Source organism: Magallana gigas, chromosome 3 (genome assembly GCF_963853765.1).
Source record: "Magallana gigas chromosome 3, xbMagGiga1.1, whole genome shotgun sequence".
Classification (NCBI taxonomy): Eukaryota; Metazoa; Mollusca; class Bivalvia; order Ostreida; family Ostreidae; genus Magallana; species Magallana gigas.
Genome location: NC_088855.1, coordinates 27,730,392 through 27,755,853, shown reverse-complemented (window position 1 = coordinate 27,755,853; position 25,462 = coordinate 27,730,392). Strand labels below are relative to the sequence as shown.

General features: G+C 33.6%; 2 protein-coding genes across 2 annotated transcripts; both read left to right on the top strand.

Annotated features, from left to right (window-relative positions):
- Positions 1 to 1,435: 1,435 nt before the first annotated feature.
- Positions 1,436 to 4,076, top strand: LOC105325315 (Tripartite motif-containing protein 2). The gene is made up of 2 exons (XM_011424836.4): positions 1,436 to 1,579; positions 1,786 to 4,076. Exon 2 carries the CDS (start codon positions 1,786 to 1,788, stop codon positions 3,619 to 3,621), a length of 1,836 nt encoding a protein of 611 aa, XP_011423138.3. The 5' UTR covers positions 1,436 to 1,579; the 3' UTR covers positions 3,622 to 4,076.
- A 4,073-nt stretch (positions 4,077 to 8,149) lies between these two features.
- Positions 8,150 to 10,902, top strand: LOC117692415 (tripartite motif-containing protein 2-like). The gene is made up of 2 exons (XM_066079111.1): positions 8,150 to 8,273; positions 8,480 to 10,902. Exon 2 carries the CDS (start codon positions 8,480 to 8,482, stop codon positions 10,190 to 10,192), a length of 1,713 nt encoding a protein of 570 aa, XP_065935183.1. The 5' UTR covers positions 8,150 to 8,273; the 3' UTR covers positions 10,193 to 10,902.
- The last annotated feature ends 14,560 nt before the right edge of the window (positions 10,903 to 25,462 follow it).

Here is a 25,462-nt window from a genome sequence, read left to right as displayed (position 1 = left end):
AAATTGTTAAATGGATAGATTTAATTTGATAATTGGAAAATTCATTACTTACAAGTAATGTGGTATGTGACACCTTCACGTTGTGTGGTATTATTTATCGAAATAAACAATAAAATCAAGTATAAATTTTTAAAGAGTTTCTTTAGCATCATCAATATGTTACACCGTAGCGCAGTGGGTTAGTGGGTTCACTACAAACCAGTAGGTCATGAGTTCGATTCCCGTTGAGAACAAAAAATTTTTTAACTTTCCAAAAATTTCTAAAACGTATTTTTGGGTTGAATACCGTGAAAGAAAATTCTAAACAGGTGAAAATATTTCAATTATAATATACTTTAATGCACATTAATATCGACACCGAACGGGGATGAGAGGGTTGCTTTGAATTTCTCTCAGGTTGGGATACATAAATCCTATTAGCCTAGTCAATGTTCCCCTTTATTTATTTGACTTAGTTTTGCACCAAAGCGAATATATTCACTTATACAGGGCAAAGTCTATAATGAAATATGCATGTATTTATCATTCCAACATTATATTTAGGAAATTTTCTTCAACTCAGAAATGAAAAGTCCCCAAGGTGTTTGGGCCTTGGGATTTAGGAACGATAACCCTTACATGAGGAACTTTCATACCAAATAAAATTTAAAATAGTTTTTGTGTTTATTTGCAATTGTTTTCATTCAATTTTTTATTTCACATTTATTAAAATACATTTTCTTATAACATCAAGCTACTTTTTCAGATGATTTGTCAACAGAGTAAGAAAATATGAAAAAATATGTTTTGGGGAAATACTAAAAAAATTTGCAATAATAACATTTTTGAATGTTAAGAAGTGTTATATTTTTTTTTATGTGTCCGAAGGAAATATCCATCATATGACAAAATAATTTCTCTCAATTTGTTGATAGCTGTCTTTTTAAAAAATATTTTACAAAAACACGAAAAAACATTAAAAAATTCTTTAAAAATACCTATAGTATCCCTATCGTCATTTTAATATTTGATAAGTTTATGTATTGTGGTCTTCTATTGAAAATTGGAATAAACTGTGGGTGTATAGAGCCACCTTAATTAACAGAATTAAATCCATTTCCAAAATATTTACATCATTATCAAAATTGTATGTGATGTTTGTTCTAAGAAGAATATTGAAGCGAATTATCATCAGCAATTATTCTGCAGTCTATTTGAATGAAGGAAAATGAAGACTTAACCATCGAAAACGTTTATTTGCATTAATAACTGAAATACGGTACTTGTTTTGCGACATTTTGCATAAAATGCAATTTTCTATAAATCTAGAAACCTTTACATCATCGTTAAATCAAAGGAAAATTACATCTATGTGAATAGATCACGTCACCAATATTCTCACAAAATGCTACATTAAGACTCAATGTGGGTTCCATGCACCTTAATCGATATTTGCAAATCGTTACATGTATACAAGTTCACCCAACCGAACATGTCTATCGGGAAGTATAAATTAAAGATCTTTTCAGTTCTCGCTTCTCGCCGTACTAGACTGTGAACACGCGAGACTTTACTTGACCGAAAAACTTGTCGAAACAAGGTAAGTCATGAAAATTAATATCAACATGTACCATATTCATTGAATCTATTCATAATTAGGCCCTCCATGTGAAAAGAGACATGTATTTGCACACAAATATCTAAATAGAACATTATTTTGATACGTAACGTACTGGCATTCAATTGTGCATTGCATATAAAATTAGGGCTATTTGGCAAAATGATATTTCAAAATACTGATTTCAGATGGCATTATCCAAGCCAGATGCCCCAAAAACCGTTTCAGGCCTACCAGTGATTGCACAACACTACCTAATGTGTGGCACCAAAGACTTTGAAAAGAACTGCCAGTTTTACTGCAACCCTTGTCACCGACCAATGTGTGAACAATGCAGAGATGAACATCAGAAGAGTTCAGAAACCAAGAGCCACGAAGTGGTCCCTTACAAACAACGCATAATGCAGCTTCCTGTGGAGAAATGCAAGGATCACCCAAATAAAGACATAGACATTCTCTGTGAGGACTGCCAAGTTCCAGTTTGTTCTAAATGTGCCACACAAAACCATCAAAAACACACACTTAAAGATTTAGAGACAATCTATTCAGAGAAATTTTCTCTTTGTCTTAAAAATATCAAGGAAATACACCAGGTTTTTATCCCAAATTCACAAGATGTTCAGAGGGATATAAAAGAAAACGCCAAAGATATAAAAGAAATCATGGATAATGTAAGAAATATGATGAAAACTGAAACCGAATCTTTAAAATGTCTGCTGGAAACAGTCACGTCAGATAATATAGAGCAAGTCAATAAAATTGAAGAATCACTGATGGAAAGTCTTCAGAGTCAAGACAAAACTTATCAAGATTACATCTCCTATCTTGAGGACCTTGCCAAAAAGTTCAATGGCTACCTGTCCTCAACTAAACTTCATGATAGTCCACTCATTTTCTCTCATTCTGACCAGCTAAAAACCAAACCGATGCCAGAGACAGTAAAACCAGTCTCTCCAGTATTTACTGCTGGTCGACACAGCAAGGAGGATGTCAACAAACTACTGGGTAGAGTAACTGTTCCAGACTCTAAACCAGAGAACAGAAAAATAAAACCCATGAAGACTGCCTCTACACAGTATAATATTATGAATAGTTATTCCTTATATTTAATCGGGTTTTTGTTACTGCTCATTTTATTTGTATCTGGTTTAAATATTGACGACCATACATGGAAACAGATTAAAGAAAACTGGAAGAAATCTGACGTGAAACCAACACTGTCTCTGTCCTCCTCTGTCACCAAGGTCAGGGAGTACACAGTACCCGGTACACAACATGTACGTCATATATCACTAGTTAAATCGGACAGGGTCTGGGGCAGTGATTGGAACGGCAACGTTGTCCAAACGGATCTACTTGGTAATCTGCTACAGAAGATACAAACCAGTGGAGAAACTGAAGGCTACCACACAGTCACACAGGACGGGGATCTGATCTATACAGACAAAAGGAATAAAGTCATCAATAGGATAACACAGGATAATACATTAACTGAATTCATTAAAACAGGGGACTGGAAACCACTCAGCATATACTCCTCCCACATCAACGGGGACATACTGGTGGGGATGATAAAGGGTGATAAGGCCAAAGTCACCAGGTACAACAAGAGAGGGGAAGAAATACAGAACATACAGAGAGACATCAACGTATGGGAACTGTATGGTAAGCCACACTATATCACAGAAAACATCAATGGTGATATCTGTACATCAGACTTAAATAAAGGTGCTGTAGTGTTGGTTGATAAATCTGGACAACACAGGTTCTCCTACGAAGGTCAGGGGTCGGTGTTTCTTCCCTTTGGTATATGTACTGATCTCCTCGGTCACATTCTGGTGGCTGATGCTATCAGTAACACAGTTCATCTTCTGGATCGGGACGGTCAGTTCTTGTCTCTACTACTACCTGCACACGATAAAATAACAGTCTTTCCCCGTAGTTTATGTGTGGATGAAGAGAACAATCTTCATGTAGGACAAAAAAGCACCAATACAGTGTCAGTGTACAAGTATCTACACTAGAAAGTGATCATTAAACCTCAAAGTACTTGTCTAGATATATATATACAGTCATGTATGTACATATCTGCATGCATGGTCTCTATCTATATATTAAACAGTGAGACTAAAATTAAACTAATAACAGTATTTTGCAGTTGACTTTGTGTTGGGAAAAAGAAAAATATTAGCAAATAACAAGTAACAAATTTATCAATAACATAATTACATGTGTATATTTCTACTGGTATTGTTATTGTATGCATTATTTAATAATGAATCTTTCTTTGAGTATTATGGGATGATAGTTTTGGTAGGGGCGTGGTCAAATCCAATAAAGCCCGAAGGGCATCATGATAGATTTGATCACGCCCCGACCGAAATTATCATCTCATAATATTCAAAGAACGATTCCTTATTATTTACAATTATAGAATTTTCAGTGTACGATTAAATATTTGAATATAAATAAGCAAACCGCGCAATTACGACACTTCAGTGAGCGTTCGCATGAAAAAAAAATCAAAGATTTCATTGAAAATTATTCACTGATACTTTCTCATCACCTGTGCAATGTTCTTGTAACATGAACACAGTTACTTTGAGAACTTAATTTGAATGCCGGTATGTACAATAAAAATCGATAAAAATTAAAATGCATGATTCTTCTAACATTTTGATCATATGCATCTCTAAATTTATATTAGTATTTGTTCATAAAAACAAATCTGCTAAAATTCTTATTTTCTTTTTTTGCTTCACACTGATGCATCAAGGTATACCGGTATAGTTTGAGAACAACAGCTATGAAGCCGTGAAAACTTCCTTTTTTGATCCCAAACCCCCCTCCCCTTTATTTATTTTTTTTCATGTTTTATGCTTAAAGATATGGTATTCCACGGCAGATGCGCCAATGCTGGTGTACCCCAACATTCAGTTCTTGACCTTCTGCTTCATGTCATAAAATATATTATTTATAGGAAAGTTTTATAAAACATTTTTTTATCAACAGGATATCTTTAAAAATATGAGAGAGAGAGTTATCTCATGTAGTAGCATGTAGTATCGACCAGCTTGATTTCAGTTCATCAAAAATGTGTATCATTACGTGTATTTCTGAGCCTATGAAATGGAACTGTTTTCAAAGCATATTGTAAATGTTAGTTTCAATATTGACAATTTAAAGTCATTCACTTTTAACAAATGAATGATGCATATGTTTCAAAAAGAAAACGTCTAAGGAAAGGAGATGGGTGGATAAGGCGTGTAAAATGCATATTGAAGGGCGAATAAGCTACTGAAAGTTGAAATATCGACAAATCTGATAAATTTTAAAGCAATCATTCAAAAGAATATAAATCTAATCGATTTGTAACTCTTCAATATGTTCAATACTTAGAATATGCTGATTTAATCAAAACTTTCAAATAGTGTCATCTATAACTTCAATGCCTTTTCTTAGATAAAGTGTGTCTGCGCTCCATATTTTTGTCATAGTCTAAATAAGTGCTAATGGAAAACAAACTGATTTCAGTCAACAATACAAGTCAGTAAATTCGTGGCCAAAGTCACATGTACCACTTTTTAAACAACGCAGATTGTTGTGACTGAAATGTCTCAGTGGCTAGAGCACCAGACATTAGTAAGCCTTCTATAACTAGGAATTTTATGTTGTTGGTTCGATAATACCAAAACTTAAGGCTATTAAAATATTGCTAGAAATTGTGTTTTTGCAAACTTGTAATAAATCATTATCAAATAGGTTTAATTGGGAAAAAATTAATTTGAAATTGTATTTTACCACTAAACCCAATGTGCATTTGCGCTTTCTTCTACCCCCCCCCCTACCCCCCCCCCATCTTTTTTAAGGACGAATTATTGAGAGAATGAGAGAATTATAAACACTGTGCCTAATATATATGCCAGTGGCATTTTTGCACCCGTTTTTATGTGCATGTTTCGAAAAACCTTTGCTATATGATAGACAGTTGATATAGACAGCGTGTGAAAAGAGTTTATATTTTATAACACATTTGTAATTGATATATCTCACCTGTCAGGTGAGATGTTTACCTTTAAAACAAATTCCTACGAGGCATAATTTTTTCCCACAGCGGAACAACTTTCATGTAGGATATTTAGAATTTCCTATATCGGAATAAAATAAATTTCTATAGGAATTTTAAATCCGATAGGAGTTGAACAAAGATCCGATGGGATTTCAGATACCGAAGTGTTAATTTCCTTTAGGAAAACTAAATGTTTTTATTTAATTCATCTAGACCAAACTGTTATCCTATTAGAAATATAATTTTAAATATCAATTTCAAAATATCCTATACAATTATTTCTACTATGAGATTTATTTTTAATCAATGGGATATTGATTTCTCACCTATCAGGTGGGACACATTAAAAAAGGCAATGTTCAAATGATACATAGATTTTAACGAACTTGGCACTGGCATAATCATCCGGCATAGTGTTAACAGTTCTAATTGAAGATATGGTCATTCATCGATTTTGATGTACTAGGAGATTAATTTGTGGTTTTTTTCTGTGGGACCTAGTACACCCCTATATCTTGCCCACATTTTCAGAAAATGATTATTTTTTACCTATGTATAGTGAACGATTAATTTATTATTCAAATAAATTCATATACATTTTTTCTGGCGATTTTAAAAAGTATTGAGCAGTTATGAGATGTCAGATAGATGCAATCATCATCCACAAACCAACAAAACAGCATGTGATCTACTAGTTCGAGTGGTGTATCAGAAATAAAGTATTCCTGTCGTTAGAATCGAAAAAACCATTGCCCCAATGGAACAAGAAAGCATAAAAAAGCACAATGTATGTAAATAAACAACATATCGGGTCTAAGTAATACTACATGTTCAGCACCACAAGCGGTTCTGCAGTGCATGCATTGTCAATTTGTTTGAATCCAGAATCCATTGCGGGTGTTTCAGATTGATAAGACTGCATGTAGCAGTTGTTATTGTACAACATATATACTAGTATGTCCGTATAAACTACAGTTTACATCCAATAAACCTGGTTTATTGACTCGGGATCGGGAACTAGGATCAGTTCATTTTTGTGAATTTGGCGTGCCATAGCTGTACATGATCGAGTCCATACACTCGAGTTCTGTCGATACCTATCATCCGTATATTTATTCGGGTTTTATTTTAACTGGACAGAGTCCATCAAAAGTTGTTGAAACTTTAAATACAAGGTTTAAGTTATTAATTACTATAAATCATAACTTGTTCTGAACATATTTTATTGTTTAAATCAAAAGAATTTGAAACAAATTCCTGTAACATATACAATACATTGTACATTTGAATATAGCAAATATATTTAGTCTGATTAGCAATATACCGATTGGATTGTAACGTTATCCAATGTGTTTCTCTTGACGCAAATATTGGAAGACAGTAACTGTTTTATAGTGGCATATACTTGTACCTTTTCATTTTTTCCAGAATCATGTATAGATCTAGAGCAGCCATCGCAAACAATTGAAGCATATTTTAAAGGGCATGGTCACGATTTTGGTAATAAATTATTTTTCCGAATTGAATAATTACAATGTTTCAGTGAGGCATTCTTAATAGGCAAACAAAATTTGAGTGTCATTTGTTGAGTTATAAACAAGTTACAGAGCTTACAATTCTTTGACATGTAAACAAAGCTTTTGTTTACATTTTGAATGTTGAAGTGAAAATTCTAATTTAGACCTAAAATGAATGTGTTAAACGTTAGGAACTGTTTATCTATGCTTAAAATCAGTAAGAAGAGAGAAAAATCAGCTTGAAAAAGGTTTTTAATTGGTATATTGAACCTATGTAAACAAAAACAGGGCACGAGCCTTGAGCTCTGTATCGTGCTTAAAACTTAAAGATTCATTTGATCATTAGAAATGCATTTCTAAAGCATTGTAAATAATAAAAATAGAATTTGTCGAAAATCGTGACCATGCCCCTTTAAGAGTAGGTTAAATGAAAGTACATGTAGTGTATTAGGTTTTTTTTAAGTTCAATTTATATGTGTTCAGTTTATGTTCAGATAAGTTCTGGTTTTGTGACAACAAAAGACGAGTTGGGACATCCTCCAAAGTCTAACGGAGTTGTCCTTCTTTGGGAAGAATACAACGTTAACTGGATTAAATCCATTTCCAAAATATTTACATCATTATCAAAATTGTAATTTATGTATGTTCTAAGAAGAATGTTTAAACGAACTATCATCAGCAATAATTCTGCATTCTGCAGTCTATATGAATGAAGGAAAATGAAGACTTTACCATCGAAAACGTTTATTTGCATTAATAACTTATATAAATACTTGTTTTGCGACATTTTGCATAAAATGCAATTTTCTATAAATCTAGAAACGTTTACATTATCGTTAAATCAAAGGAAAATTACATCTACATTAATAGATCACATTACCAATATTCTCACAAAATGCTACATTATGACTCAATGTGGGTTCCATGCACCTTAATCGATATTTGCAAATCGTTACATGTATACAAGTTCACCCAACCGAACATGTCTATCGGGAAGTATAAATTAAAGATCTTTTCAGTTCTCGCTTCTCGCCGTACTAGACTGTGAACACGCGAGACTTTACTTGACCGAAAAACTTGTCGAAACAAGGTAAGTCATGAAAATTAATATCTACATGTACCATATCCATTGAATCTATTCATAATTAGGCCCTCCATGTGAAAAGAGACATGTATTTGCACACAAATATCTAAATAGAACATTATTTTGATACGTAACGTACTGGCATTCAATTATGCATTGCATATAAAATTAGGGCGATTTGGCAAAATGATATTTCAAAATACTGATTTCAGATGGCATTATCCAAGCCAGATGCCCCAAAAACTGTTTCAGGCCTACCAGTGATTGCACAACACTACCTAATGTGTGGCACCAAAGACTGTGAAAAGAACTGCCAGTTTTACTGCAACCCTTGTCACCGACCAATGTGTGAACAATGCAGAGATGAACATCAGAAGAGTTCAGAAACCAAGAGCCACGAAGTGGTCCCTTACAAACAACGCAAAATACAGCTTCCTGTGGAGAAATGCAAGGATCACCCAAATAAAGACATAGACATTCTCTGTGAGGACTGCCAAGTTCTAGTTTGTTCTAAATGTGCCACACAAAACCATCAGAAACACACACTTAAAGATTTAGAGACAATCTATTCAGAGAAATTTTCTCTTTGTCTTAAAAATATCAAGGAAATACACCAGGTTTTTATCCCAAATTCACAAGATGTTCAGAGGGATATTAAAGAAAACGCCAAAGATATAAAAGAAACCATGGATAATGTAAGAAATATGATGAAAACTGAAACCGAATCTTTAAAATGTCTGCTGGAAACAGTCACGTCAGATAATATAGAGCAAGTCAATAAAATGGAAGAATCACTGATGGAAAGTCTTCAGAGTCAAGACAAAACTTATCAAGATTACATCTCCTATCTTGAGGACCTTGCCAAAAAGTTCAATGGCTACCTGTCCTCAACTAAACTTCATGATAGTCCATTCATTTTCTCTCATTCTGACCAACTAAAAGCCAAACCGATACCTGAGACAATTAAACCAGTTCCTCCAGTATTTACTGCTGGTCGACACAGCAAGGAGGATGTCGCCAAACTACTGGGTAGAGTAACTGTTCCAGAAACTAAACCAGAGAACAGAGAAATAAAACCCATGGAGACTGCCTCTACACAGTATAATATGAATAGTTATTCCTTATATTTAGTCGGTTTTTTGCTACTGCTCATTTTATTTGTATCTGGTTTAAATATTGACGACCATACATGGAAACAGATTAAAGAAAACCGGAAGAAATCTTACATGAAACCAACACTGTCTCTGTCCTCCTCTGTCACCAAGGTCAGGGAGTACACAGTACAAGGTGTTAACCATGTACATCATATATCACTCAATAAATCGGACAGCGTCTGGGGCAGTGATTTGAATGGCAACTTTGTCCAAACAGATCTACTTGATAATCTGCTACAGAAGGTACAAACCAGTGATAACTATATACCTGAAGGCTACCACACAGTCACACAGGACGGGGATCTGATCTATACAGACAAAAGTAATAAAGTCATCAATAGGATAACACAGGATAAAACATTAACTGAATTCATTAAAACAGGGGACTGGAAACCACTCAGCATATACTCCTCCCACATCAACGGGGACATACTGGTGTTGATGAGAACGTATGGAGAGGCTAAAGTCACCAGGTACAACAAGAGAGGGGAAGAAATACAGAACATACAGAAAGACAATAAAGGACAGGATCTGTATGATTATCCATACTATATCACAGAAAACATCAATGGTGATATCTGTACATCAGACTATAACAAAGGAGCTGTAGTGGTGGTGAATAAATCAGGACAACACAGGTTCTCCTACACTGGTCAAGGGTCTAAGTTTTTTCCCTATGGTATATGTACTGATCTCCTTGGTCACATCCTTGTGTCTGATGCTTTCACTAAATCAGTTTATCTCCTAGATCAGGACTCTACTACTACCTGAAAATACAGGCTTTCCCCGTAGTTTATGTGTGGATGAAGAGAACAATCTCCATGTAGGACAAAGTATCAACAATACAGTGTCAGTGTACAAGTATCTACACTCATAACTGTTCATTAAACCTTAAAGTACTTGTCTAGATATATAACATTGTATATTGTACAGTCATGCATATACAGAATATCTGCATGGTCTCTATCTATATTAAACAGTGAGACTAAAATTAAACTAATAACAGTATTTTGCAGTTGACTTTGTGTTGGGAAAAAGATAAATATTAGCAAATAACAAGTAACAAATTTATCAATAACATAATTACATGTGTATATTTCTACTGGTAGTGTTATTGTATGCATTATTTAACGAATAATGAATCTTTCTTTGAGTATTATGGGATGATAGTTTTGGTAGGGGCGTGGTCAAATCCAATAAAGCCGGAAGAGCATTATGATAGATTTGATCACGCCCCGACTGAAATTATCATCTCATAATATTCAAAGAACGATTCCTTATTATTTATATTTATATAATTTTCATTGTACGATTAAATATTTGAATATAAATAAACAAACCGCGAAGTTCACTTGCGACACTTCAGTGAGCGTTCGCATGGAAAAAAAATCAAAGATTTCATCGAAAATTATTCACTGATACAAATTTCTCATCTTTGTAAAATGTACACAGTGACTTAGAGAACTTAATTTGAATGCCGATATGTACAATAAAAATCGAAAAAAATTAAAGTGCATGATTTTTCTAACGTTTTGATCATATGCATCGCTACATGTATATTAGTAAATTACATCATACAAATTATTGTTCATAAAAAAATCTTCTACTAAAATTCTTATTTTCTTCTTTTGCTTCACACTGATGCGTCGAGATATACCGGTATAGTTTGAGAACAAAAGCTATGAAAAGGTAATAACTTACTGTTTTGATCACAAGCCCCGCTTTATTTTATTTATTTTTTTACATGTTTTATGTATGAAGATATGGTATTCCACGGTAGAAGCGCCAATGCTGGTTAACCCCAGGATTCAGTTCTTGACCTTCTGTTCGGTTTCATAAAATATATTATTTATAGGAACGTTTTATAGAACAGTTTTTTTTATCAACAGGATATCTTTAAAAATATGAGAGAGAGAGAGAGGGGGGGAGAGTTATCTCTCTTGCTGCAGCATATAGTATCGACCAGAATTAAGTTTATGCTGTGTTTTATCAAAAATGTGTATTATTACGTGTATTTCTGAGCCTATGAAATGGATTTTTACGAACCTGCATCTTAAGTTGGTGCAAAAATGCCACCTTGGCACTGGCATAATCATCCGGCATAGTGTTAACAGTTCTAATTGAAGATATGGTCATTCATCGATTTTGATGTACTAGGAGATTAATTTGTGTTTTTTCTGTGGGACCTAGTGAACCCCTATATCTTGCCCACATTTACAGAAAATGATTATTTTTTACCTATGTATAGTGAACGAATAATTTATTATTCAAATGAATTTATATACATTTTTTCTGGCGATTTTAAAAAGTATTGAGCAGTTATGAGATGTCTGATAGATGCAATCTCATCCACAAACCAACAAAACTGCATGTGTTCTACTTGTTCGAGCAATCATCTGTGTCAATAGAGAAAAACCATTGCGGCAATGGAACAAAAAAGCACAAAAAGCCCGAATGTGTAAATAAATCTTTTGTAACATATCGGGTCTTAGTAATACTACATGTTCAGCATCACATGGCCAAGCGGTTCTGCAGTGCATGCATTGTCAATTTGTTTGAATCCAGAATCCATCGCGAGTGTTTCAGATTGATAAGACTGCATGTAGCAGTTGTAATTGTAGCTAACTTACAATTACTTTACCGCTGCTGTAATGTTTTAACAATCTTGTTTATCATGGTGATATCTATAAGATTTATTTCATTTGATTTACAAAAAAAGAAAAAGGTTTTATGGTTTTGATAATTTCAAATACGTTTGCGAAGAATCAGACAGTTATATCACAATCTTAAAGGACCATCTTCAGCACAAGCAGATGACAAAATCGGTGTGTAAAACGATTTTAGGGTTTCGTTCGTTTTGTTCAAAATTCAATATAGGAATGGGGAATCCCATTGCAGAAATCTCAAAGAACAATTGCATAACTACATTGACATTTGATCCAAAGCAAATTGAAAGAAATATCATTCGAAGGAGGAATTCTTTTGATTTGTGGTATAAATGAGCCCTGAAGCCTGTTGGCTAACATTTGTGTAACATTTGTGACAATTTGACATTCAGTTTGTATAGTGTCTGTTGTCTGATGTTGAAACAATAAAGCCTTTTCTTCCTTTGTTCAGTCTTTGTATAGAGAACACTGTTAACTGCACACTACTGCCTCCATGTTTGAAGATTTCATGGGATGATATTACATTTCAAGCATCCCGATGTAGGGTTGATTCTGAATTGTTTAAATCCTAACCCCGTCACTAGAAGTCGAGTCCCAGGAAGACTTCAAAGTTTGAAAGTATATAGAAATAGATTGTACACTTTTCAAAAAAATATTCTTCTCTTCAAGAACTACAAAGATTTAATTTGTTATACATGTATCTCCTTACATGTATCATGAATTACTCGGTATAGTCTAGATTCAAAATTGTTGAAACCGTCATTCTCGACCAACAGTGGTTTAAACAGTGATCCAATAATCTAATCGAATAATAAGACTGCAAGATGGATTCAAAGTTTAATATAGCGGAGAAAATCTTTTAAACTCCCTTTCCCAAGAGCTGCAGTTTTACAATTGGTGGGGTATTATTATGAAATCTTCCTCTGTTATAGTGTAAATTTAAAAAGTAATGTCCAAACTGCGACACGTTTCACCAATAAATGGGGATTTATGTGGACTGCACGGATAAACACTGGAATAATGTTACATATATGTAGGGATTTTATTTTAAAACATTCCTCTCGAGAACTACAATATTACATTGCATTACTAGTATACAAATAATAAAGTATTGTAGTTCTTGTGAGGAATATTTTTAAAGACTTTTCCTATATGTTATCCATATGGAAGCAGCATACCATATGGGAGATTCAACAGCGCATATCTGAATATGTGTAAAATGGTATGTATGACATATATAGATATACACTGCATATTACAACAAACATCTTTGTAACGTGTAGATTCACATCCATGACTCATGGACCAACAATAGAACCACGGGGAATGTTCAGCACAGCACTAGCGAAACATAAAACAGCACTAGGGAAACATAAAATCTTCAAAAATAATTTTCTCTAGCTGAAGATTGCTACATTTATGATTTACTACTCAAACATTTTGAAATACATACATGTAAGCAGTATTGATCCAATGTTGTTTTTTTAAATTGGGCACCCCAAACCCTTTCTGAGTTCAGGGTTTTAAACAAGAAAAAATGAGGGATGCAACAATTCCAGTTTTTCTATAAAATAATTTTACCGTTCGATGTTGATGTGGAACCATTGAAATGTTAATTTTAATTATTAAATAATATCGCCATTGAAATAAAGAAAATGACGTCGACAATTCACATGGTTGCATTTTTTTTTTATTTTCTTGTTGAATTCGTGTGGGGAAAATGGTGAAAATACGAGCAGAAAATGCAGACTAATATGTCTCCTAAATATTCTCATCGCATCTCCAATTGTTTTTTCATATTTTAAATGTCTCGTCACAAAATGCTGTGGAATTGATGCAGAAACAATCCACTGAGAAATGGGGACTGAGTCGATTGTTGCTGTCTTCATACCTCGGTAAAATGCTTTAATTTGGTTTGATTGTTCGAGAGTAATGCGACATTTTAAGAAATTCCCAAAGGTAGCACTAAATTCACACAATAAAAGTGCATTGCGTAATATTTTATCGCAAAATCCAGACAATATTTTTGTGTTTCAATTATCAAATCGATGTATACTAAATGGAAGAGAGAGAGAGAGAGAGAGAGAGAGAGAGAGAGAGAGAGAGAGAGAGAGAGAGAGAGAGAGAGAGAGAGAGAGAGAGAGAGAGAGAGAGAGAGAGAGAGAGATTAAACACAAATAGAACTTCTATGCTCAAAAAAATGTATTCTGTCAGTTCATGTACATAGAATGTATCCGGCATACACAGGGAATGGAGAGGAGGGGGTATGACAGCAATAGGAGTTATAGGCACTAAGCACTACTACACCCCCCCCCCCCCCTCCACCGCAATGATTTTCATATTTCTCACTAGGTTATGTGTTTCATTCTCTATACTAAAGATGAATTTATATAAAAAGGTGAATGATCAATACAAGGTGGATTGACTGCGAAGTAATATGATTATCTACATGTACGTCATCTAGGCGTGATCCCATTTTTTTGTCGGAGTTCAATGTATACTATCACATATCTACCAATATTCTTGTTTTTCTTTTAAAGCTGCAAAAAAAACCCAACTTACACAACTAATCTATCGATTTCAGTACGGTGACAGTACATGTAATTCAGTACTTTAAATGCATATATATGAAAAGTAGACCAAGTATCCCTCTATATCACAATATCATACTGCAGTTTGTTCTACTCCGTAATACACAGTAATACATCTAATGCAAGAGGATGATAATAGTGATTGCATTTCCATATCTAAAAACATATGGCAATTTTTATTATGAACGAAAATAACAGGAGGAACAGAACGCTTAACCAAAAGACACATAAACAACAGCAACGCCAAAAAGAATTGCACTGATGTCAAAATAAGCACAGAAACAAGAGAGAGAGAGAGAGAGAGAGAGAGAGAGAGAGAGAGAGAGAGAGAGAGAGAGAGAGATTATACTAGTGTTAAGTATATTTGTATATTTGCTACATATGTTGCAATTGGACTGTTGAATAAAGTCAAACGGTTCAGGTGTTGCAGAGGTGACTCACATAAAGATTACAGCATTAAATCATGTAAATCTTTAAAACTTTGTGTGGGAAAAACGGCTGAAGGGCTCAATTTAAAAATTAATCTCATATTATTGTCAAGTTCATTGACTAATTTTCTACTTTTGCTTTGAATCACACGGTCGTAGCTCATTGGACGAGTTCCTTGAATAAGAGATAAATAAGAGATAAATGTGATTTATTTGATCTTGAAGTTCTGCATCTGCTAAGCCGAAGTTTGTTGGGAATTCCACCCAACCCACCCCAAAATTTAATGTATTGATTTATAAAACTTTAAAAAATGAAGAATTTGTAAAAACATTCAATCGCGACAAGACTCAAAATTTGTATCCAAATTTGTATTCAAATGAAGCAACTTGGTTCGATTTCTATGAATAGATATAAACACTTATTTTTAAACACAAGACGGTAAATCGATGTTCCAATGCAAACTTCGGTATTCCATCTTTATTTATTCTCAGTGCTGCAAAGTTTTGCATTATTGATGTATAAAGTGTGCATGCGTTGCTTTGAGTTAAATCCATAAAATTTCACGAAAGACTTTCATTTTTGTTTGAATTGCCCCGATGCATAGCTATAGGTTTGTTAAAGCTTACTGCTTTTAACTGTTTATGTGAAGTGGTCTATCAGGGATACTGAATGTTTTTTTTTTGAGTCAAGAGTTCGAATACCTCTAACAGCGTTCAAACACGAACTTTGAAAACCGCTTTGTTCACTCACATCAATTAGAGTGCACTTTGATAAATTGCTAGAATTTAAATTAAATGACTACATAATATATAGAACCATTTTAACAAGAGCTTGGACTTTGGGTAGTTGGTGTCAAACTGCAATGTGACGTAGGCCTGTCTATTTCATTGTAGGCCACTCAGCCATTCCTCTTTGAAATCAATACTATTTGTCTGGCTTATGAGCTAAGCAGCATCATTTTTAACTTGTTTTGACTCAAGAAATAGATAGTTACGTCCTATTGAAAGTCCAAGGCCTTGTTAAAATGATTCTATATCAGTGACGGATCCAGAGTTTGTTGGGTTTTTTTTTAAAAGGAGGGGGCAAAACGCTGATGGTCTAGGGGCCACAAAGGGAGAATATAGCGGTCCCCTCTAAACCTTGCAATGTTTACTTGTTTGTTTATAACAGGTGACCTTCTAGCGTGAGTTGAAAGTTCTGACCGATACATGAAACAACCAAATCTGCAAGTGACTAGGTGAATTTCTATAAAACGATGCACTTGCTTGCATTCCTCCATCCCTATGATAAAAATGGTTTGTTTTATATTTTTGATAATGATTTATCTCATTCTGTCAGTTTTAAACACGAGACTTTCACTGATATTGAAAATCGGATATCCAACTAGTATTATTGTCAAATTAAGTTCATTTAGGGCTGGTAATGCGATTTGGAATTACATCTGATATCAACGCTAAAGCCATCATACAAGCTTCGTTTAATTAATTTTGTTATGTGCGTAGAACCAATTCTTTTTTTTAAAAATCGATAATTGCCGGAATTTATATGCCAAAAGTTGTTACGCACAATTCCTTAACATGCACGTGGGTTCCTCGAGGAAGATAAATTCTAAATCAACCCATCAAATAATGGACTTTTTTGTTCTTCAATTGATAAATTGACAGTGTAAAGACTATTACTGCCCAAAAATCAGTAGTGTCCTTTGTACCAGCGCTCGTCAAGTTTTGGTTTATCATTTCCTTTTCCTTCAGCGGTCTCTGTAGTCTTGAGCGAGCTGCGAGTTTTATTATCTTTCAGCAAAATGCTCTGCTTTCATGTGTGACCCTGATGAATCAAACTATCATTATTTACCAATCCTCCTTTTTTTTTCGTTTTTACTGATTGGCAAAAATACATCGCTCTATATATCCCTTTCAAGCCTCCGTCGCCGAGAGAGAGAGAGAGAGTGGAAAAGCACAAAATGATACAAATGGACCATTTTAACAACAAGAAGCGCTGAACACAAAGACCACTAAGTGGCTGTAGTAGTTGGCTCTAAGTTGTCACAACCCTATCGACTTGAGCAATAGCTTTGACACTCGGAGGAACTGCAATAAAATTTGTATGGTAGCAGCATCGATCTCGAGCGACAGCTGGTGATGCGAGAGTATATATCTAATGACGCACGGAAAACTCAAGTGACATATTACCTTTGCCAAGGTAAGTGTGGATTGTTCCTTGAGAGCTTTTTTTTCTATACACCTTTGTAAACGTACACTTGTTTACACTTGAGTTGTGGTTTCTTTCTCGGGGGAAACAATAATTTTCCTTCAATCTGTCGTTATCTGTACAACTGGATATAGAGAAGTTACGGGTGTATATACATTTAGAGTAAGTAATTTTTCTACTACATGTAAAGTAAACCTCTTTTTTTCATGCAGTTTTGGCGATTCTGCAAAAGAATATATTCTTAGATGCCTTCATATTCCATGTCACTAGAAGGAATGGCACAACCGGTTTGTAATATATCGTAAAGAGAACAATCTCTAACTCTAACTTTAAAGAAATTTAATAACCATACTTCGAAATTTATAATTATAATGGAGCTATACTTACATATCGTTCACCTGCTCCGGATATGTAACTATAAATCTATGTAATATAAGTCCATTAATACCAAATCCCTCGGGGGACACTAACCAGAGCCTACTTAAGACCTATGTCATGTTTGTGGTTCACCGAACTCTGTTAGATTTGACAAGGTTGGGGAAACTGCCTGAGCAATGTTTTATCGTCAATCAGATTGAATTGATAGTGCAGGTTCAACGTTTATATGATTGGAAATACCTGTGATCTTACCTGTATATGCGTATACTAGTACTTTAGGAATGTTTCCTATAGGAGCTTGAACTTGCCTTGATAGCCATCTCAAGGTTGCTTTTTTTTAAATGCGGGTAGCCACCAAATTGGGCAAAACAAAAGGAATGCTGAGATAAAAGATCTACTTAGAGAGATAATGGCTCTTGGCGAAAGCGGAGAACCGATAGTTAATGTCCAACGATTTGATGCCGAAATTAGAAACTCTGTTCAATTTCTAGATGTGTCTGCCCTTTGTCTTTTCTTTTCTATCTTTATTTTTTTTTTACTTAAGTATAGAAGTAATTTGATGTTCGACATAAATTCAATGCGGTGTGCAATTGATCTGAATTGATCTACATGTGTATGTTGTTTTTCCTTTCACGTTTTATTCGATGGAGCAAACACAGCAATCAAATATCGCCGAGAAAATTGAGGAGAAATATTTCTGAAATATCAAGAATCAATGATCTAAAACAGGATATTTCTATGTTCTGTATCATTTTGTGATGATACAACTTGTATGTGTATGCAATGGACAGAAGGTGAAAAAATAGATATAGTACATGTATTACGAAACTTCGCTCCAACGTTGTTTTGAGAGATTAAATCTTATATATCGACAATTCCTTTTTGAAACTCTATTTTTGATTTTATAAAAATATCACGCTCAGAGAGAGAGAGAGAGAGAGAGAGAGAGAGAGAGAGAGCTACAAATGTAGCTACTGTATATGTACTGTATTTCTAACTTTTATGCGAATAAAAAATACTCGAAAAGAGAGTGTTCACAACACGTCGTATATGTCAGATGCTAAATTCTATATTTACAACGACCCAAGCCAAGATTTAAGTTTTACAATAGGTAAAACACGTGTTATAAGTACATACACTGAAATTGCACTTTCATTAAGACTTGTACTAAAAAAAAACACCTGCTGTTTTAGATTAGTTTTAGTCTCTGACCGCTGTTCAGAGAGCATAAAAAAGTTATAACTGAAATGTTTGTGGTTTCAAGCAATCGAATATACTAAGTACTTGTAAAGTGTTACAATTTACATACATCTCTAGTAAAAAAAAATTCTAATTAAAGATTTTTAATTGCTATAGTACATGTACATGTTCAATGTTGCTATGCATTCTACATGTATAATTGTCTCTCTTGTACCTACCCATCAGTTTAAATAAAATCAACTCAATAACATAAGCACAAACATATGTTTACGTCAATGAAACAGACAGTCTGACATACTTTCTTTTAATTAAGAGAGACAACATTGACTAACACATTACCTGTCTGTGAGATAATTAACAGTTGAAAGAAACTTTGAATGCTGGCACATTCGATATGACATTAAAAGTTTAGTTTTGAATAGTTGAGTCTGAATTAAACTCCCCCCCCCCCTTTACGAGGAATTTCATATCGATTAATTGATTTTTTTTTTTAAAGAAGTTGATCATATCAGAAAAAAAGTTGGTTATATGAATTATTCGGGACTAATGTTAGATATACACCTGCTGCAAAGTACATATATACATCATTAAATTAGTTATCGATACTTAGGGGGGCTATATACACAATGCGTGGCACATTTGATTGTTTGAGATATAGAAGTGCGCAGCCCGTGGGATATATAAACTGCTTACAAACAGACCATCGATTACATCCCAGTATATACATGTAACATATGATTACAAGATAATTTGTAGCAGCTTTCCGTAACATTACGAACGAATATTTATAGATCTCCCATATGAAATAAACACCCAAGAATTCCTCGTATTCAATTTATTTTAGGCGAATTTATATCACGTTCGTGTGTATTTTATTTAAATAATTCATTATATACGTATACAAAGATCATAAAAGAACAAACGAACATGCATTCGACTAATAAAGCTTGAAATGATTGTTTTGAACTGAAAGAAAAAAACCCAGTTTTGTTCTCTTGAGAGTATGAGCAACGCTTTTTACAGAATAGCCAAAGGCTTTTTATCCCCTTTTCTAAAGAGTATGAAAACTCATTGTTCATAAATCGAAGATGAAATGTGTATATAGTGTTTACACTAAAAGCCTACTAAATCTTCTTAATTGTTTTTTTGAAAATACAATGAAAAAAATGTAAATAAGATAAAAAAAGCCTACATAATCCATAGTCTAAATCTATCGCAATAAAATTCACAGACACAACCTTTTTCCTTAATTTATCCCCTAATCACACGCATATTTTTTAGAATTACGTTGATAAAAAAGCAATTTTCGATTAAAAAAAAAAAAAAAAAAAAAGAGAAAAAAAAGAAAGAACAAATACTTTTAATTTTTTCAACATCATCTTTTTGAAATTGGTTAAAAAAACGGTAAATATTTTCAAAGGTATTAAAACCAAATAATACATGTAACATGAATAAATGTATCCTTAATCCTTTTTGGTGAGCTTGGAGAATGACATGAAACGAATTACCGAATAATAGACTAAATGAGACATGTAAGGCTTTTTTCTTCTGATTGATGTAGTACATAGTGCTAGTATATAATACATTCTTAGGATATTCACCATATCTCACTCTGTCTATATGATTGAAGGCCAATGATCAATAGGTTCGTGTCAATTTTCGCTATGATAATATTTCACTTCCACAGTGTCAGACCCTAGTAGCTGATCAATTTTTAATGTAGAATCCATTGAATTAACAGTAGTAATCTTTTGAATCATTGGGTCCATCTCAGTGTTTCCATTAATTACTGGCTGATCGACGTAAACCCATTCAACTTTGCTTTGTACGATATTGACCTCGCTCATTCAGTTACATTATCACTGTTAATAAAATCTCTCTCTCTCTCTCTCTCTCTCTCTCTCTCTCTCTGTAATATTTTTCCATTTTTGATTGATATAGGCAACTGAAGTCAATTTTTGTCTTTTATACAAATGTCTTTATTATCATTTTGTTTTACAATGCCATTAGAAATGAAAATCTTAAGGTTTCATATCTCTGAAATCTTTAAAAGTAACCTGTTGAAGACTTGATAAAAATATAAAGAAAAGAAAACCTTTCATTTTAAAGAGATTGAAAGTCGATAGCTGTAGTGATGACTTTTAAAAAATCTAGTTGGAAACCAATGTAATTATATAGAGACAATACTGCTCAAAAAACTGCCTGCAATCTCTCCTGACAAATTGTCTGGAGAAAACGACAGAAGATTTTTCACATAATTGTGTATTCCATGGAAACGTGTTCTGCTTTATGAAATAATTAGAGACATTTTGAAAGGACAAGTCTAGCGCCATTTGATGTCTAGAACGTATTTGGTCGCAACGTCTGCAAAGTAAATAGACGTGTACTTTATAAAAATTTCAAAATATTCTTGAGCAGGAATCAAGAATCATTTCTTATTTTGGCATTTTAGATAGATATTAATGAAATTTTTATCCAAAATTGTAACCATTATGCAGCAAACGTTAACCTTTTTAGTAAATACATGTAAGTCTTTAGTTAATAAAGCATATTTTTTGTACAAATAAAATACATATAGCAAACCATTCTCTATTGTACAATGATGATGATCTCGTACAAACTCAAATATGAATAACAGAAAAGTTAATATTAAGATATTTAATTGTCATTTTAGTACTTAATAAGGTAAACAAAGAAATTTTCAGCTCAATTTGCTCTAAGAGGACATAGCCCAAAATACCGTTGGTTTTGATTTTCTTTCACATACTCATCGACAGGTCTCTATGCATGGTAGGATGGTATATAGGATGCAAAACTGTGTGAAGCAACAACGCACGAATTGCAAAAATCATCGTTGATTGATGATTGGCATACGAAACCCTGACGTTTTTCTCGGGACTGCAAACAGATCTCCTCTTTTCTCCTATTACTCGGTAATCTGAGGGCATAATAAAAAAATTTACACTAAATTAATCCATGATTCATTAATAGATTAAATTATACACAACGCAAGTAAATGGACCATTGCAATGATGTCGATCCCGTTTCACTGAGAAAATACATCTATATTCTGAGTGGGTTTTTGGTTTTTTTTTGGTTGGTCTGCTTCGTTGTTATTTTTCTCTGATCGTGACGAGAGCCTACGTTTCGCTTTGAAATGAGCGAATGATACCGACTGCCATGCATAATTAACCTATCAGATTCGAGTAGCTGCAGGATGCATTCTTTTAGATCTCAATTGCTACTCTTAGATCTACTATCGTACATGCTTGTGTATATATATATATTTCGCAATCTAAAGCTTTGAAAATATATATCAAGATAGAGACCTCACGGTATATCTATACTTTGGAAACAAGTTATTGATCTCGAATTGTTTTATTATTTTTTTTTTTTAATTTCTTCATCTCAGAATTCTATGCAAATTTCAAAAGCTTCTGTAACAATAGAATAAAACATGTATTAATTAGATTTTATGTAAATGATGATATGTCAATAATATTAAGATTGACAAAAATATTTTTCCTTTAATCCGTTGAAATTACGAAAAGTAGATATCAAAAGATTTGTCTATTTGAGGCTCAACTCACCAAGAAATAGATTTGTGCGAGATATTAATAAGTATAAAAATATATAGCAGACTTTGCATACTAGTATCCGACACATATTGCTCATCTCGAACCTTGTATAATTAATTGGAAACTAATATGCTTATCTCAATTAATATGGATCAAACAATCATTTTGATATTTATTCTAGAACAAAGCGTGTGGGTTCTAGGAGTCACGCGAATTTCCCAAACCAATTCGGACCCAGAGCGGGCACTCCCAAGTACTATGTAATTACAGCTTCGCTCTTGGTTATTTTTTCCCTCGAAACAAAATGAATTATTAAACAACAGCCCACCGCAATAATGTATATTGATATTGCGTATATAACACACAAGGGATATCTGCATCATCCCTAGACCCCATAGAAAAAAAATATGTTAAGTGTATCTCTTTGGTTATAAAGTGTGAGCCAATGACCCCGTTTTTCTAACTCGATTGGCCAATTTTGACGCGAAGTTCTGTTGCAGAAAATGGGTTGTCGAAGGAATAACCTCGAGCAATTCTCAATTTCATTTAGGATTTTCGAATATGCTTGCAACATTACCTAGAAACAAAATGACATACTTGCCAAAACTTTAAAAGACCGCTAGATGGAGAACAAATTAAATATCTATCAGATCTTGATCAAAATTTTGTTATGATATCTTAAGCCATAAACTGTCATTAAGTCTTTCAAATATTTAAACATTCAAGCTGAATTATTTTCCGACATTTTTATACAGAACTCTCCTTCTCGTGGAGATTAATGTGATCTTATAATTGGCACGAACACCGAGCCCTCTTAATGGATGAATTGAAACGAATCAAATGATTTGAAAAACGAATCAAAAAATCTGAAAAACGAATCAAATAATCTGAAAAACGAATAAAAAAATCTGAAAAACGAATCAAATAATTTGAAAAACGAATCAAATAATCTGAAAAACGAATAAAAAAATCTGAAAAACGAATCAAATAATCTATGAAAAAAACCACGAATCAAATGATTTAAAAAACGAATCAAATATTCTGAAAAAACGAATCAAATAATCTGAAAAACAAATTATATAATTTGAAAAACGAATCAAATAATTTGAAAAACGAATCGAATAATGAGAAAATCTACAACAATTATGAACACCGAATGATATGCCCAGTCTACATGCAGTGCTCGGTTGTGTCAAATAACGTGACATGACAATGACAAATTTATAGGATTTCCTTTAAAGTTTTGATATATTTTGATCAAGAATAATAAAATGTAGGAGTTGATATTGATAAATTCTATTTTTAATTCAATGAATTGGGTTAATAAATAATGACATGTGATTATCCTTATACAGTAGTTTCAGCTTACAAAATTTGTCATAAACAGGCCATGTCAACTCAACCTGACATTTTTTTTTTTATTTGGACTTTGATTAAGTGATCATCCCAACTGACATCAACACACCATCAATTAGGAAATGATACGGTTCGTAATCTAATCGAATTTATCTCTAGGCTCTTGTTTCTTGATGACTAGAAGCTTTGAGGTGAGACTATATTATTATGACAGTGGTTCATCGTTTAGATTCATTTTAGATTCATTTTTTTTTTAGATATTTATTCAATAATCCCACCCATTTTGATGGAATTTATTCACGAGAGAGAGAGAGAGAGAGAGAGAGAGAGAGAGAGAGAGAGAGAGAGAGAGAGAGAGAGAGAGAGAGACACACACACACAGAGACACAGAGACAGAGAGAGTCAGAGACAGAGAGAGAGAGGGAGAGAGAGATATGTCACAATCACTGCAACGACATGTAGAGCTGTGACACTATGACACGGCACCACTTCCTTCCGCGAGGAGATCAATAGCGGTGTCGGCGCCCCCGGTTTATGTTTATTCTTGAGCATGTTTAATTGAATTTCCCCGCGAGCAATTTATAGTCCTTTAGTGGGATGCTGATGCTGGAGAGTGGGCTGAGAATTAAATGATAATCCCATTTGGGCGTGGGTTTAATTGGCGTCTCTTCTGTGGGTATGAATTATCAAACAGCTTACAAAAGTTGAATGAACAGTAAGGAAATATAAAAGGACGTCCGTGCCATCCAAAGATACACGTTTATTGATAACAAATGACTCCATTCAATCGCTTATTACCTCCAAAAAAAAACAAAAGATTGAAAAAAAAATGCAAAACGAACTTACATGTATGTACAGCCCAATATCGATAAACCTCTTTTTTTTCTTATCTGTTAATCTGTTGATTTCCTTACCAGGCACGTAGCATCGGGGAGGGGGGGGGGGGGCAGAGGAGGAGGGGGGCCAACATGAACTTGCTCCCCCTCCCACTTTTTGGGAAAAAAATTGGTATGAAAATAAGGAAATTAGGAGTGAAATTGAAGTGATAGATATACTAGCCCCCCCCCCCCTCCTCCCCAACGGATTAGGATTTTGAAGATTTTGGAAAATTCAAAATTACCCCCTTTTTTTTGACTTGACAATATTTTTGGATGAGTCTGCCCTGCCCCCCCCCCCCTTTTAAAAACGATGCTACGTGCTAGCTTACCTACATAATTCGAATTTTTGTGCTCTAAATTTCACGTTACACATTGAAAATTAGATAAGACATATATTATATACTGAACCTCATCATCCAACACTAAACACCTACATAATTCTTACTAATAGTAACAGGGTTTTAAGAAATTAAATAATCAAATAACTAATCGATCAAACATTCAATGATTTAGATGTCTTTTACAGAACATTTCCTATCTGCAAAAGTAGGAATGCTATTCAGAAAAAAAACCCACCACTAGTTAAAGAAATAGGTATCTTCTCTAATACCCTACTATTATAAGTGATTGGATGATCAAACATTTGAAAAACAAAAGGCTAGAACATTGTTTTTTCGTTGTAGGAACAAAATATTAAAAATAATTATATAATCTTTAAAAAATTAACCGAAACAAGATGACACTAAGATATTCTAAC

What these genes read in the sequence shown, in the direction of transcription:
- LOC105325315 (XM_011424836.4), top strand. Translation starts at nt 1,786, where the DNA reads ATGGCATTATCCAAGCCAGATGCCCCAAAAACCGTTTCAGGCCTACCA.
- LOC117692415 (XM_066079111.1), top strand. Translation starts at nt 8,480, where the DNA reads ATGGCATTATCCAAGCCAGATGCCCCAAAAACTGTTTCAGGCCTACCA.